General features: G+C 52.0%; 1 protein-coding gene across 1 annotated transcript; it reads right to left on the bottom strand.

The window, feature by feature from the left end:
* Positions 1 to 6,244: 6,244 nt before the first annotated feature.
* Positions 6,245 to 7,177, bottom strand: LOC139604487 (olfactory receptor 14J1-like). Its single transcript, XM_071455640.1, has one exon. The coding sequence runs from the start codon at positions 7,175 to 7,177 to the stop codon at positions 6,245 to 6,247; it is 933 nt and encodes a 310-aa protein (XP_071311741.1).
* Between the last annotated feature and the right edge of the window lie 8,384 nt (positions 7,178 to 15,561).

Below are 15,561 nucleotides of genomic sequence, written 5' to 3'. Positions count from 1 at the left end.
AGGATTTTGTGTTTGGGGGAGGAAGGTCCAGCCTTACCCTGCCCTGGAAGCCCAGCCCTGCCCTGCCCTGGAACCCCAATCCCCCCAGAGCCTCTATCCCAGCCCAGCAGTGGCTGCCAGTCCCTGGCACAGCACAGGCAATGCTCCACAGCCACCTCTGCAGCCCCAGCCCAGCTCCTGAGGGACCAAATGAGCCCAAGCCCCACCTGGGGGAAGGGCCCAGGGAGACCAAGGGTATTGAAGGCTGACCACAAGGCAAGCACACATCTTAACCCTACCTCCTCTTGGATTTGCCATCTGAACAGTGCTGGAATCCAGGAGTTGGTAGCTGTGTGTGTGCTTCTCTGAATCTTATTTTTCTTTCTGTCTCTCTGAGAGAGAGAAAGAAAAATACTTCTTTTTTTGTCCTCCTGCAAATTTTGATTAACATTAAATTGAACATGCTTAGAGTTTGTGAAGTTGAATGGGCCAAATTAATGCTTTGAGAAGTGTTGTTTTGTTGACTGAATGTCCTATTAAACCTTTTGTGAAAAATTTATTTGATTTTTTAAAGTTGCCAGTAAAGGCTGTTTGGTTGTTTTGAGCTCCTCAGACTCTCTTATTGATATTTCTTAGTGCATCTAACTCAGAGTGCACAAAAAAACAGAATTTCCTTTTAAATGTCTCCTTGAGAGAATTGTTTGGGGGATGGGGGTCAGGGCTTGTGTGTCCTGCTTGGCCCAGCCCAGGCAGGGCTTTCCCAGCCACATTCCACACTCCATTGCCCAGCTGGAGCCGCTGGTGCCTCTGAGTTGTGCTGCCCCAGCCCCAGGGACGCTCTCCTTGTCTGCCCATTCCCCCACGCTCTCTGGGCAGGGATGGCCTCACTGGGGGCTGCTGACATCCTCAGCAACTTGGAGGCTGCAGCTGAATTTCACTGCTCCAGAGGCTTGTTCAGCCTTCAGCTCTTCAGTGCAGGAATTCAGTGTCCCAGGGCTCATTAACATTCAGAACACCTGAACAAGCCAAGCCTCTGGGAATCATTTGAATTTAATTTTCAAATCCTTTGTGGTGAAGTAGATCTCAGTAGTGTATTCAAACTAAATACCTGATATTTAAAAAGACAGTGAGAAAAGATTTTTTAAGTCCTGTTTAGTTTTGCTTTCCTGTTAACTCATTGATATGTGCAATCTCCAATTGACATTGAATCCAAGTACCTCCTCATGAATTTTAAATAGATATGAAAATCAAGACCGTCCATGGCTGACAATCAATCAGACTCTGTCCCTACCCCCAGCCCACCATTTCCCCCATCCAAGCCCTGGCACTCACAGCAGCCTTGTGCAAATCTGAGCTGCCTCCAGCCCAGGCTGCACCTGCAGCTTTCAGCTCCTTGGCTCCAACTCCCACCTGCTTTCCTTGCAGAAGGAGCTGCCTGAGACACAGAGGGATGTTCATTTCTTGTGAACCAACAAAGCCAAGGGAAAGCACAGATCCATCAAATGCAAAAGTCATTCCTCTGCTGGATATTAAATCCACTTTCCACAGCAGACAGTCTCAGAGCAATGGAAAACACCTTCTGTGCCCAGCACAGATCTCAAGGTCCCCCCAAACCCTCCCTGCCCCAATTCTGCCCAGATTTGCTCTTTGCACACACGAGTCACAGGCTGAAGTCAGGAGCTCCCTCCATGCCCAGAGGGAGGAGAAGAGAGAAAGGGGGTGAAGAGCTCTCCTGTGCAGAGCCAAGGTCCAAGTGCAGCCCCTGCAGTGGGAACCACAACTCATCAGGTTTGTGTCCTTTGGGCTCAGGGCCTTTTGACACTCAGAGGCACAGAAAGGTTTCTTGTCAACAAACACAAGCTGAACATTTGAACAGTTTAATAACCATCACAGCTCTTCCCTCATCTCTCTGGGATGTCCCAGCAGCATCTGACATGTCCCCCATCCCCAAGGGATTTCAGTACAGAACAGTTTTAGGCAAAGACATAAGAAAAATTCTGTGATAGATAGAAACACAATAAAGATCTTGACTAATGTGATATTTATTTGAATTTCAGAAATATTGGGCAACTCCCTGCAGCCCAAAGCATGAAACCAGTCATTTGACAGGCACTTGAATGCCCCAGAGAGCATCTGGAGGAGGAAATCTGAAAGCAGCAAGGTGGACATAGATTCAGCTGGTCTAGTGAAGGGGTGTCCTTAGACATGGCCATTTAAGCAGGTGACCTGGAAACAACTGAAGGAAGAGGGAGAGGAAGGAATACAGTGGATATTGGTGAAACAAGTCCACAGGAAGACCAGCATTTATTCTTCTTCTGCCATCAGGACACTTCGTGGAACTTCGGGGCGGAAAATTTTGCCTTTTCTTAAAAGTACTCAAACGACTCAGAAAATAAAGATTTGCTGGTATACTATGAAACTAACAGGTATTAACTCCTGTGCCCCTTTCCAGGCAGACATCAACTGTGTGCCCATGAACAGGCAGTGCCACTTGTGCCCTGAGGTGCCTAGCTGGGATTGGATCTCTCCCAGAGCACCTGAGGGAGAGCAGAGCACCTTGCAAGCTGCAGGGCCCTGACAGCCCCGCAGGGCTCCTGTCCCATCAACATCTGCTCTGCTCCAGTCTGAAACAGGGCCCAGCATGGTGCCGGGATCATCAGAGAGCTGAGGTGTGTGCTGGAATTCAATGGCCTCCCCATCCCGCAGCAGCCCTGCATTTCCCTGATGCAGGTTTGGTCTCCAGCCCAGCCATGGAGGCTCTTTGGGCTCTGGAGTGTTGCTGCAGCCCCCAAGGGCAGCTGAGCTCTGCCTTTGGCACAGTCAGGCCTGGGCAGCGCAGGCCATGCTCAGCAATTGCTTGTGTGTGCCTGGCCTTGCTGTCAGCCCCGGCAGCGACTGCGTGGCCCCTTTGTGGCCCTGTGCTGGCCCAGCCATGGTGGCCCAGCCCCTGTGCAGGCCCAGCCCAGGCCAGGAGCATTGCGGCTGGGAACGGCCCCTGTGCCGTGGGGCCCACAGCAGCCTTGGGGCTCTGTGCCCCATGGCCTCCCTGCTGGGCAGCCTCTGCCAGCTCCTGCAGAGCCCCTGGCACCTGTGGGGCTGCACAGACAGCCCTGCCCCGGGCTCTGCCGGCCTCTGGGCCAGCAGAGAGGCAGCCAGGGCTGGCCATGGCCGGGAACAGGCCCTGAGCCCCGCAGGAGGATGGAGCTGGGCCACAGCCAAACTCAGCCCAGGCCAAAGCTGGGCTCAGCAGCCAGGGCTGCCAACACATGGGCACAGAGGCTGGCGCTGACAAATGTCCTGGGCCCCCTCCCTGCTCTGTCCGTGCCACCAAGGGCACAGAGCAGCCTCCTCTCTGGGCCACTTGCCTGTTTGCAATGCCTTGCACAGGCGCTGGCCCTGCCCCACAAGGCCTGGCCTGAGTCCTGCCCCTGCACGCTCAGCCAGGCTGAGATGGACACTGATGGTTTCTGGGCCAGGCTCTCGGAGCCCAGCCCAGCTCCCTGCAAGCTCTGCCAGCTGCCCTGAGCTCTGGGCAGCACCAAGGGCCTCTCTGAGCCCAGCCCAGCCCAGCCGGCTCTGGCCCCACAGCTCTGCTCAGCCCAGGCTGCTCTGGCCACTGGCCCCACGGCCTCAGCCCCTGCCAAGGGCACAGCAGCAGCTGCAGCTGCCACAGGACTCAGCCCCAGCCATGGGGGAAGGTGCTGGGCCAAGGCCAAAGGAGGCTCCCTGGCTGCCCTGCTCCCCTTGGGCTGAGGTGCTGAGAGCTCTGCAGCCCCTGCTGCCATCCCATCTGCCCAGGGCAGCACCAGAGCCCCGGCCTTGGGGCCCTCAAGAGCTGCTCCTGCTCCAGGCCCAGGGCCCATGCCAAAGCTGGGACAGCAGCCCCAAAGCTGTGCCCGTTTCTGTTCATTGCTGCTCTCATGGGGATGGATCCTCAGCCACTTGGAAGGTACTCATGAATGTTACAAGTCTTGAGGCCTATTCTGTCTTGCGCTTTTCAGTTCAGTAATTCAGTGAGAAAAGCTCACAAAAATTTGTTCAAAACACCTGAATGAAAAAAGCTCTTGGGGATAATTCAAATTTTCAATTATTCTGTGGCTAATTAGACAGATTTCAGAATTGTATTCAAATTGAATATACTGGTTTGAAAAAAATGCAGAGAGAACTGTTTTGACCTGTTTTCTTTTCCTGTTTATTGATTGATTATCAGAAATATCCAATTTATATTGACAACCAGCACCTCCTAATGATGTCTGAACAGACATGAAAATCAAGACCCTTCATGGCTGACAATCAATAACACTTTGTCCCAACCCCATCCACACCATTTCCCTCATCCAACCCCTGGCACTCCTATGGATCAGGAATGGTGTGGCCAGCAGGAGCAGGGCAGGGATTCTTCCCCTGTGCTCTCACAGCTTGGGCAGCACCTCCAGTGCTGTGTCCAGTTCTGGGCCCCCCCACTTTAGGAAGGACATGGAGGGGCTGGAGCATGTCCAGAGAAGGGCAACAAGGCTGGGGAGGGGTCTGGAGCACAAATCCTGTGAGGAGTGGCTGAGGGAGCTGGGGTTGTTTATCCAGGAGAAGAGGAGGCTCAGGGGACAGAAGGCCGTGTCAGGGCACAGGTTGGACTTGATGATCTCCAAGGTCTTTTCCAGCCTTGTTGATTCTGTGATTCTCTGAAACCACCCTTGGAGCAGTTGCAGGATGAGCCCTGGGCCTCCTCTTCAGCAGCTCCAGCAGCCCAGGTCCCTCAGCTTCTCCTGGCAGCCCCAAAGCCCATCCTGTCAGTCCTGCAGAGCCTCTGCAGCTCCTCCTCACTGCCCAGAACAGGGAGCCCCAGAGGCAGACACAGCAGCCCAGATGTGCCCCCCTGGCCTGGGGTGCCTCTGGCAAGGGAGCAGCAGCAGGCACTGCAGGAGCCTGCAGACAATTCCTGCAGCACTTGTAGGATGATCCTGCTGCCCAAGGGACGTTCCCATGGGGCCAAGTCAGGAACTGCAATGGGGAGTGGGGCCAGAGAGGAAAGGGCAAACAGGGATGGGCTGTTTGCAGGAGAGGGAACAGAGCTGGGCATCAGGAAGAAATCTGGACCAAAGAAGAATAAAGAAAGCAAAGGAGAAGCCAAGGAAATGCTCAGGGCAGTTTGGGGGTGGCTGCCAGGCAGCCCTGGCTCTGAGCAACAGCGTCTGCAGTGGCACAGGAAACTCCCAGCTGATGGGAACAAACTTTCTGGCTGAGTGCAGAGGCCAGGACAAAGCTGAGTGGTTTCCCTGGTGTCCCGCAGGCCTTGCTGGCCCCAGGGGCTGATGGCATTTGTGCTCCCTCAGGTTCATGTCCCCACAGCAACAGCATGGGGGTGCTGGCCCTGCTGTGTGCAATGCAAACAGGGGTTGCTGAGGCAGTGCTGCTGTGTCTGTGCCTGCAAGGATGGGGCACCTGTGTGAGCTGGGGCAGAGGCCAGGGCTGCAGAGGGGGGATGTTGTTGGCAGCTGCATGAGGACGCTCTGGGACGCTGCCCTGGGCTGTGCAGCGCACTGGGCATGGATCAGCCCCTGCTCTGCTGCTCCTTCCCGTCTGCCCCAGGGCCCTTGCAGAGCCCCAGCCATGCTGTTTGCCCCTAGCCTGCCCACGGCCAGCCTGGGGCTGCTCACGGGGGTTTCTGTGCTGAGCATTGGCCTGGCCGTGTTCTTGAGAGAGCCTGGGCAAGGAGCCTGGAGCCCCCAGGGCCTGGCCTGAGGCGTCAGCGCTGCCCCAGCAGTGCCCATGGCCTGTCCCTGCTGCAGCCCCGGCACTGCCACCCCCAGGGCTGTGCCCGGCCCCGAGAGCACTCAGGCCCTGCAGCAACACCAGGGCCACCAGGGCAGCGGGGCAGGGCCATGGCAGCAGCACTGGCAACACCAAGTGCTGCTGCTGCTGCTGCTGGGCACAGCTGCTGGGCCAGCACTGATCTGCCCCAGCTCTGCACACAGACATTGCTGCTGCAGCTCCAGAGAAGGCAACAAAAGAGCATCTCTGCAGAAAACTCTGCTGGGAGATCCTTTAGTTCCTTTAAAACCACCGAGAGTGCCGCCCCTCATTAAAACACTCTGTGGCCACAGGTAAGGTGGAGAGAAACAAAATGAGAAATGGCACAAACTTTGACATTTATTTGTGGACAATATGAAAATACTAAAACAAAGGAAAAGAACCTCCAAAATTAAATCAACAAGAAGGATCAAAGATAACTTTTATTACAAGTGATATGCAGAAATTGGCCAGAAGTTTAATGTTTGCGAAACCATCCAGTCATCAGTGTGCACACTGCAGCCTTGAGCTCCTGGTTCCTCAGGCTGTAGATGAGGGGGTTCAGGGCTGGAGGCACCACCGAGTACAGAACTGACAGTGACAGATCCAAGGATGGGGAGGACAGGGACGGGGGCTTCAGGTAGGCAAATGTGCCAGTGCTGATGAACAGGGAGACCACAGCCAGGTGAGGGAGGCAGGTGGAAAAGGCTTTGTGCCGTCCCTGCTCAGAGGGGATCCTCAGCACAGCCCTAAAAATTTGCACATAAGAGAAAACAATGAACACAAGACAACCAAATACCAAAGACACACTAACAGCAAGAAGTCCCAGTTCCCTGAGGTAGGATTTGGAGCAGGAGAGCTTGAGGATCTGTGGGATTTCACAGAAGAACTGGCCCAGGGCATTGCCCTTGCAAAGGGGCAGGGAAAATGTATTGGCCGTGTGCATGAGAGTAGTGAGAAAGGCACAGGCCCAGGCAGCTGCTGCCATGTGGGCACAAGCTCTGCTGCCCAGGAGGGTCCCGTAGTGCAGGGGTTTGCAGATAGACACGTAGCGGTCGTAGCACATGATGGTCAGGAGGAAATACTCTGCTGAGATGAAAAAGGCAAAAAAAAAGAGCTGTGCAGCACATCCAGTGTAGGAGATGTTGCTGGTGTCCCAGAGGGAATTGTGCATGGCTTTGGGGACAGTGGTGCAGATGGAGCCCAGGTCAGCGAGGGCCAGGTTGAGCAGGAAGAAGAACATGGGCGTGTGCAGGTGGTGGCCGCAGGCTACGGCGCTGATGATGAGGCCGTTGCCCAGGAGGGCAGCCAGGGAGATGCCCAGCAAGAGGCAGAAGTGCAGGAGCTGCAGCTGCCGCGTGTCTGCCAATGCCAGCAGCAGGAAGTGCCTGATGCAGCTGCTGTTGGACATTTGCTGGGGCTGCACATGGGCACCTGTTCATGGAGAAAGGACAGTCACAAGTCAGGAGAGGCTGCTTGGAGCCAAACCTGGGCCATTCCCTGTAGACAATCCCTACAGCTGGGACACACTCACCCTTCTACCTGCTGTGGGAAAACCTTTGGCTGCAATCAGAGCACAGTCACACTCCCGGGTCACCCTGGGATAAACCAGACCCTGCCCAGAGCAGAGGGATCCCTGAATGTCTCACCCTCTCTCAAGGTCTCTGGGCAAGGTCTCAGCACCCCCTTGTGCCAAGGACACTCACGGCTCCCTGGGCAAACCCAGCAGCATTTCCTCAGCTGTGGCAGCTCTGCCCTTGCCCGTGGGACATTCAGGGAACTCCCAGAGGCTCTGGCACAGATCTGCACCCAGGAGGGCAGCTCAGAGCCTGGCAGGGCACAGCAAGGAGATCCCTGGCTGTGCCCATGATGGGATCTCAGGGAGGGGGCTCAGCTCATTCCCCTTTGCCATGGACTGCTTTGCCCACAGCCCCACAGGTTCCAGGGGAGCTTGGACACCCCATTGCCATGGACAGCCCTGCCTGTCAGGAATGCCAAGGGCAGTGCCTGACTCAGCTGCTGCAGATGCCAGAGCCTCCCTGAGAGCAGCAGATAACAGTGCCAGTGTCAGGGCAGGGCAGAAGCAAGAGCAGATGTTGTGGTGCTGTGCCTGAGAGGGCAGGGCAGAGACAGCCGGGCACTCAGGACAGTGTTCCCATGCCCAGCTGTGCCCGGCACCTCCCACACACCAACAGTGCCCTCCTGCCCCAGCCCTGCTCTCTCCAGCCCCCTCTCCTTCCCTGAGCATCTCCCTGGGCCTGGACATTCCCTCCTGAGAGGAGCCTTGTCCCTGCCAGCGCTCACAGAGCCCAGCCCAGCCTGCGTGCCCTGGCTGGGGCCCTACAGAAACCTGCCTGTGTGCAGGGCCCTGGCTGGGGCAGGCTCTGTGTGCAGCTGGGCAAGGGCAGCTCAGGAGAGCCCTGCTGGGCCCTGCAAAGGTGATGCTGCTGCTGTGCAGGGCTGAGGAGTGGCTGAGGGCCCTTTGGGAGGCTCCCAGCAGAGACACTGATCAACTTAATTTACAGTTCTGCAGTCCCTGTAAAAGATCAAACCTTAGTTTGATGATCCTGTGTGTCCCTTTCAACTCAGAATGTCCTGGGATTCTGGGATTACAATTCCTGTTCTGCTTCTCTCATCCCCCTGTTGTCTATAATCAAAAGAGAAAAAAAAAACCCTTGCAATAGTGTTAGAACAGCAAAGTAAAAACCAGACATTAATTGGAAGCTGTCAGGTGTCCCAGTGGGGATGGGGCACACCTGGGGCCTGATTTCAACAATTTATTAAGGTTGATTAATTAGGATATTTAACAGGAACATCCAATAGCAGATTCAGTTGCCCCAGTTACACACCCCAGGCTCAATCCATTGGAATAGGTCCAAAGGCTTCTTTGCCTTCACTTTTTGTTATGACTGCTCATTTATCTGGTCAATAAAAAAAATGGTTTTGTAGGTTCTCTTCCTGATAATAGGACTATTTGATAATAAGACTGATAAGACAGTATTTCAGGAATGTATTTAGACAGTCAGCTTATTGTTCTAAAATCTAAGATAATGGTTAGGAAACGTACTAGAGTTAATTAAGGATTATAATTATATTAGTATATAAGAGTAGTTAATATAGTTAATAAGAATTTAGTAGTGTTAAGTAAGGATTGTCAATTTATAACTATATAATCGTAATTTACAGATCTATGAATGTATCAAAAATGTATAAAAAGCAATAAACTTTTTGTCATCACCCCAACTTTCCCACTCTGCTCCAAGCAGGAAATTGAAAACACTCTCAGGAAAGCTCCTGATCTTTACAGCAATCCCAGGCTTACCTTCTTTGGGAGGTGCCCTGCGAAGCTGTGCCCAGGCTGGTCTGGAGCTGGGAGCAGCCCTGCCCCACCCAGCCCCTCTCAGCAGCAGCCCCTGCCCTGCTCAGGGCGGCTCCTTCCCCCCAGAGCTTCTCCCCAGCGCTGGGAGCAGCTGCCAGGGCTGGCTGAGAGCTGTCCCTGGCAGGCAGCAGAGTCCCTGCCCCAGCACAGCGCCCTGGGCTGCAGGACCCTGCTCTGCAGGACAGCCCTGGGCACCCCTGGCTGCTCTGCACAAGAGACAAGCAGAGAATGTACTCACAGGCTCTGCAGGCATTGGCATGTTCCAGCTGCAGGAGATGGCTCCAGGAGCTGCAGCTGCACTGTCCTGCAGCCAGAGGTTCCTGTGCCAAGGGCTGGCAGTGATTGTGCCCCAGGCACTTCTCAGCCCCTTCCCAGCCCTGACTGATTGAAGCTCTCTGTGCCTCTGTGCTGTGCCCGGGCTGGCTGCAGGCAGTGCCCCAGCCCTGCTGGGCTGGCACAAGAGCTGCTCCTCAAGAGAAATGTGCTTTTGAAGCTCTTCTTGGTGACCAGGAGCTGCCTCTGTGCCAGGAGCCCAGCCCAGCTCAGCAGCACAGACACAGCACAAGGACTTTAATCAGCCTCTGGGGCTTTGTGCTCAGGCCCTGGACATCAGTCCCTGAGAGGGAGCTGAAGAAACCTCTCCAGAACTCCAAGGCAGAATCCAACTCCAGACTTTCTTGGACTTGTAATGGGTCCCAGTGAGGGACACGACTGAGCAAGTGTCCCCAGGCCCCAGGCAGAGCAGAGAACTGCAGGCAGTGATGACAGGTGGGGACAAAGAGAAGCCAAGTCTTGGTGCCCTGGGGCACAGCAGGGTCTGTGCCAGCAAGGGCTGGGAGGAGACACCTTGTGCTGAGGCCCTGGGGCCTCCTGGCACAGCCCCAGCCAGGCTGGGCACTGTCAGCCCCTTGTGCTGCCCTCAGCATCCCCCCCTAGCCCACATCCCAGTGGCCTCAAGGATCTGCTGCAAGGAGTCCCTGGGGAGCCTTGCTCAGCAATGGCCCTGGGGGCTCCTTCATGCTCCCTGCAGGGACTGCAGGTTTTTCAAAGGACTTTGGCTTTGGCTTTTGCCTTGGAGTCTCTGAGAGGTTTGTGCAATCCTGGCCTCCAATTATCTGCTGTAATTAGTTCCTGGAGAGGCTTTGTCTGTAAGAACACTCAGTGGGGCTCATTAATGCTTCAAGGTACTCAATTATTTTAAGGTACTTGGTGTTTCACTTTTGATACAGACTCTGTGAGAGGTTTGTGCAATCATGGCCCCAATTATCTGCTTTAACGAGTCCCTGGAGAGCTTTGTACTGACACTCAGTGGTGCTCAGTAATGCTTTCAGATACTCAAATTTTTTAAGGTAGTTTGGATTTTCTTTTCGACTCTGAATCTCTGAGAAAGTTTTTGTGCCATCCTGGCCTCCAGTCTGTTCTCCAAGGAGTCCATGAGGAGCCTGTGTTGGGGATGGACCTCAGAGGGACCCATTCATGCTTTGAGACACTTTGAGTTTTTCCTCTGACTTTGACTCCTGGCAAGGTTTGTGCAATCTCCTCTCAGGCCCTGAGGTTCCAGGCTCAGCTCCAAATGCACCACAGGGCTCATTAGGATCAAGTAAGTCCTGACGAACCATGGCTCTGCATTGATTTCCCTCTGCTCTCGTGCAGTTCATTAGGAAAATTTCCTTTTACAGTTATGGAGAAATCTTTCAAAGTGCTTCTAAAAATATGTATTCTTATCCTAAAGGTTCCTTTATTGCTGTTCTTATTATACAAGAGGTGATTGCAGCATTCTGTGATTGATATTGATCCAGGGTCTCTCCTAAGGAGGTCTGGCCAGGTCAGAGAAGTTTTTCCTTGAGAGCTGACCCAATGTGAATAACCTTGCCCCACATTCCCCAACCCCATGTGAGAAACAATTTTCACTTTCAAAAATTTAAATGGTTTATTAAGACCTTATCAAAATACAGCAGAAGACTGAATAAAGAAAAGAATACAGTGCCAGAGCAAAGGATTCAGTCAGTTTGTAGGGCCCCAAGAGAGGGGCTTCAGTCCCAGCAATGGTTCATCCTGGCCACACTTGGCACCAACAGCTTTCTTTGGCAGTGTGAGAACAGGGATGTTGTGCCACTGAGGGAACAAAACCAGTTCCCAGGGCTGCTCCTACAGAAAGCAGGAGCTGGTTGGGCAGCAGCAGTGCCAGGAGCAAAGAATTCAGGCTCCCAACCCTTCATGTACTATAGTGTACCCTGATACCCTGTGCCCCTTTATTATGAAGATCCATTGACGTACAATCATTTTCCACCTTGGAGTGGTTGATCTGTTAGGTCCTCTCTTCCTTTAGTTTGATAGTTTATAACCTCTAGGCAATTACGTATTAGTTCCTGACTTGGTTCTCCATACAAGAACTGGGCAGGGTTGAGTTGGTTACTCATGATCAGCTCTAAACCATTATCTCTTAAGATGTCCGCATACTTAAGCACTTGGGAATCAGTGAGCCATTTCTCAGCTCAGGATACTCCTTACTGAGTTTGGATATATATCTTCTATTTCCCCCAAAGGGTAATTTTTTGCTTTCTGCTATGAGTAGGGCAGTCACTGCCACAGCCTGAATGCAGGTTGGCCACCCCCGGCTGACAGGATCTAGCAGTTTTGATAAATAGGCCACTGGGTTCCTGGATCCTCCCCAGTCCTGGGCTGACACTCCATGTGCTACCCCTTTTTCTATAGCCACAAACAATAGAAGGGTTTGTCTAAGGCAGGAAGACTCTGTGCCAGTGCACTGACTATTTTTTGCTTTAAAGCTTCAAACTTTTGTTCATCATCTTTTTCCCACCTTATCTCTTCTTCTGCTAACTTTTCATACAAGAACTGGATGGCCTGCGTGTATCCTTCAATCCATAGCCTACAACATCCCAACAGGCCTAAAAACCTTCTTACTTCCCTCTTAGGTTTTGGCAGTGGGAGTGAAACAATCCCCATAATTCTCTCACAGTTCAACCCCCAGCTCCCTTGACAAATCACATGTCCTAGGAATTTTACTTCTCGCTCTACAAATTGGAGAATCCCTTTTGATACCCAAAGTCCTTGGTCCCTCAGAAAACTTAACAACACTATGGTGGATTCCCAAACTTCTTTTTCTTCCTGTCCTGAGAAAAGCAAATCATTTACATATTGGATGAGCTACATCTCAGGTTTAATGGAGAAGAGCTGTAGTACTTCTCCTAGGGTTTGACCGAAGAGGTTTGGGGATTCAGAAAACCCTTGGGGTAACCCAGTCCATTGAAGCTGTTGCTTCCTCCCAGAATCGAGGTCCTCCCATTCAAAAGCAAATATATCCCACTTTCCTCTGCCAGTGGGTATGCCCAAGAAGCATCGTTTAGGTCTATCACGCTAAACCACTGGGATGTTACTTAGGAGTGTATAGGGATAAGGCACCACTGGGTACTGATTCACTGTTCTTTTGTTCACTTCTGTCAAATCTTGAACAAGCCTGTAAGTCCCATCTGACTTCTTTGCTGGTAATATGGGTGTATTATGGGGGGACATTTATGGTTCTAAGGTCCTGTCCTCAAGTAGGTCCTGGCTCCCTGGCCGTAGTCCTTGTCTCCCCTCCAGGGAAAGTGAGTATTGTCATACCCAAACTGGATGGTTTTCATTAACTACTTTTATTACTATAGGTTTCATGTTTAATTTACCTCAGTTTTTTGGTTTTGCTCACATCATGTCATGAATTTTCTCCTCATTTTCTTCCCTTATTGGAGAAGCTTAACTACCATTTTCCCTTTCACTGGGAGCACCCCAATGTCAAACTGCACCTGTAAATCCTGTCCTAAGAAATTTCACACTGCTTCTGGAACTAACAGAACATCCCCAATTCCTATTTTATTTGTTCCTTCAAACTTTATTTGCTTTATAAGTGAGGCTTTGAAACCTTTGCCTTGTCTAGGTTTGAAAAGACAAATGTCTGCTAATGAAGGTAGGAGCTGCCCCTGAAATGGAAAATGTAAAACCCCTCCCTCCAAATTGTTAAAGTTTTGAAATTAAGGGGGCTTTCAGGCACAGATATGGGAGCAGGAATAACAGTTCTTTATTAGCAAAGAAAATCAAAAGAAAATGAACAATGCAGTAATACAAAGCAACACTGATAGAATCAGAATATGACCTGACACCCTGTGGGTCAGGGTGTTGGTAGCAGTGCAATGAAAATAGTGGCTGCAGTCCTCCTGCAGTCTTCCTGCAGACAGATGTGGTTCTGTTGGAGCAGCGATCCTGTAGAAGGGTGTAGTCTTCCTCTGAAGATCCAGTGGTGGTGTAGATGGGCCTGGTCTTCCTCTGGGAATCCAGTGGAAAGACTGTTCTGGTGTCCCAAAATCTCAGATTGTATCCAGGCAGGAACGCTTGGCTCCTCCCTCTGGGGAGAGCATCTCACAATGGGAAGATAGAATTTTATCAGTCATGCAGTGACACTCAATGGCCCATTAACAGCAGATGTCTGCCCAGAGGGAGGATTGGTTTGTGGAAGAGATAAAGAAAAACTGCCCAATTAACAGATGATAACTGGCCCACCTCTAACAGATGGGAATTGAACACACACATTACCTTGCAGTCTAGGACATTATGCATGCCTAATTCTATTTCCATCTGCATCCCAATGAAACCTTACACACAGCTCTCACTTATGACTGGGTTTCCCTGTGGTACACAATGGCTTTCCCCATCTTTCTGCATTACCCACCAAGTGTAACCAGGTCCTTGAACAAAAACAATCCCACAGATGGGTTTGTCTTTGCCTGAGGTGGGAGTAATCCAAACAGTCTTTCTTAAGATACCTTTCATGTGTACAACAGGGACTTTTCTCCATCCACTGTGTGCAGGGGTTCAGACTGGGCAGGACCAGCTCAACTGATGGACCCTCTGGTGTTGACCATCCAGATGGCTTTTGCTAAGGTCATTTCCCAATTTCTAAAAGTTCCCTTGCCAAGTGCCTTCAGGGTAGTCTTAAGTAATCCATTGAACCATTCAACTTTCCCAGCAGCTGGTGCATGATAGGGGATACAATAGATCCATTCAATGCCATGTTCTCTGGCCCAGATGTTGATAAGGCCGTTCTTGAAATAGGTCCCATTGTCCGACTCAGTTCTCTCCAGGGTTCCATGTCTCCACAGGATTTGCTTTTCCAGGCCCAGGATGTGTTCTGGGCAGTGATGTGAGACACAGGGTAGGTCTCCAACCATCCAGTGGTGGCTTCCACCATGGTCAGCACGCAGCGCTTGCCCTGGCGTGTCTGGGGCAGTGGGATGGAGTCAATCTGCCAGGCCTCCCCATACTTGTACTTGGACCACTGCCCACCATACCATAGGGGCTTCACTCGCTTGGCCTGCTTGATGGCAGCACACGTCTCACAGTCATGGATAACCTGAGAAATACTGTCCATGGTTAAATCCACCCCTCACTCTCGTGCCCACTGATAAGTGGCATCTCAACCCTGATGACCTGAGGCATCATGGGCCCATCAAGCTAGGAACAACTCCCCCTTTTGTTGCCAATCTAAGTTTATCTTGGACACCTCTATTTTTGCTGCCAGATCTACCTGCTCGTTGTTTTGGTGTTCCTCATTGGCTCTACTCCTGGGAACATGAGCATCCACATGGCAGACTTTCACAGGTAGCCTCCCTACCCTGGTAGCAATATCTTTCAACTCTTCAGCAGCCCAAATTGGTTTTCCTCTACACTGCCAGTTGGCCTCTTTCCACCTCTCCAGCCATCCCCACAGAGCATTGGCTACCATCCATGAATCAGTGTAAAGGTAGAGCTTTGGCCAATTCTCTCTCTCAGCAATGTCCAGGGCCAGCTGAACAGCTTTGGGTTCTGCAAGTTGACTTGATCCACCTTCTCCTTCAGTGGCCTCTGTGACCTGTCCTGTGGGGCTCCATACGGCTGCTTTCCACTTCCGGTTCATTCCCACAATGTGGCAAGAACCATCAGTAAAAAGAGCGTAGCGTGGATCTTCTGCTGGCAGTTGGTTGTATGGTGGAGCTTCTTCAGCCCGTGTCACTTCTTGTTGCCCTTCATCAGTGAGACCAAAGTTTTCACCTCCTGGCCAGTTTGTAATTATCTCCAGAATCCCAGGGCAATTCAGGTTTCCAATACAGGCGCGCTGTGTGATAACAGCAATCCATTTGCTCCATGTGGCACTGGTGGCATGGTGCATAGAAGGAACTTTTGCTTTCAATATCCACCCCAGCACCGGTAGTCGGGGTGCCAGGAGGAGTTGTGCTTCTGTACCAATCACCTCTGAGGCAGCTTGGACTCCTTCATAGGCAGCCAAGATTTCCTTCTCTGTGGGCGTGTAGTTGGCTTCAGACCCTCTGTAGCTTCCACTCCAAAATCCCAGTGGTCAACCCTGAGTCTCCCCAGGCACCTTCTGC

The sequence above is a fragment of the Agelaius tricolor genome, unplaced genomic scaffold (assembly GCF_023055355.1).
Source record: "Agelaius tricolor isolate 1412-34295 unplaced genomic scaffold, bAgeTri1.0.p SCAF_51, whole genome shotgun sequence".
NCBI classification, from domain to species: Eukaryota; Metazoa; Chordata; class Aves; order Passeriformes; family Icteridae; genus Agelaius; species Agelaius tricolor.
The sequence above is the reverse complement of the archived record's forward strand: the minus strand, read 5'-3'. Positions and strand labels throughout refer to the sequence as shown.

Bases quoted from the DNA above. Each gene is read 5' to 3' on its own strand.
- LOC139604487 (XM_071455640.1), bottom strand. From the start codon at position 7,177: ATGTCCAACAGCAGCTGCATCAGGCACTTCCTGCTGCTGGCATTGGCA.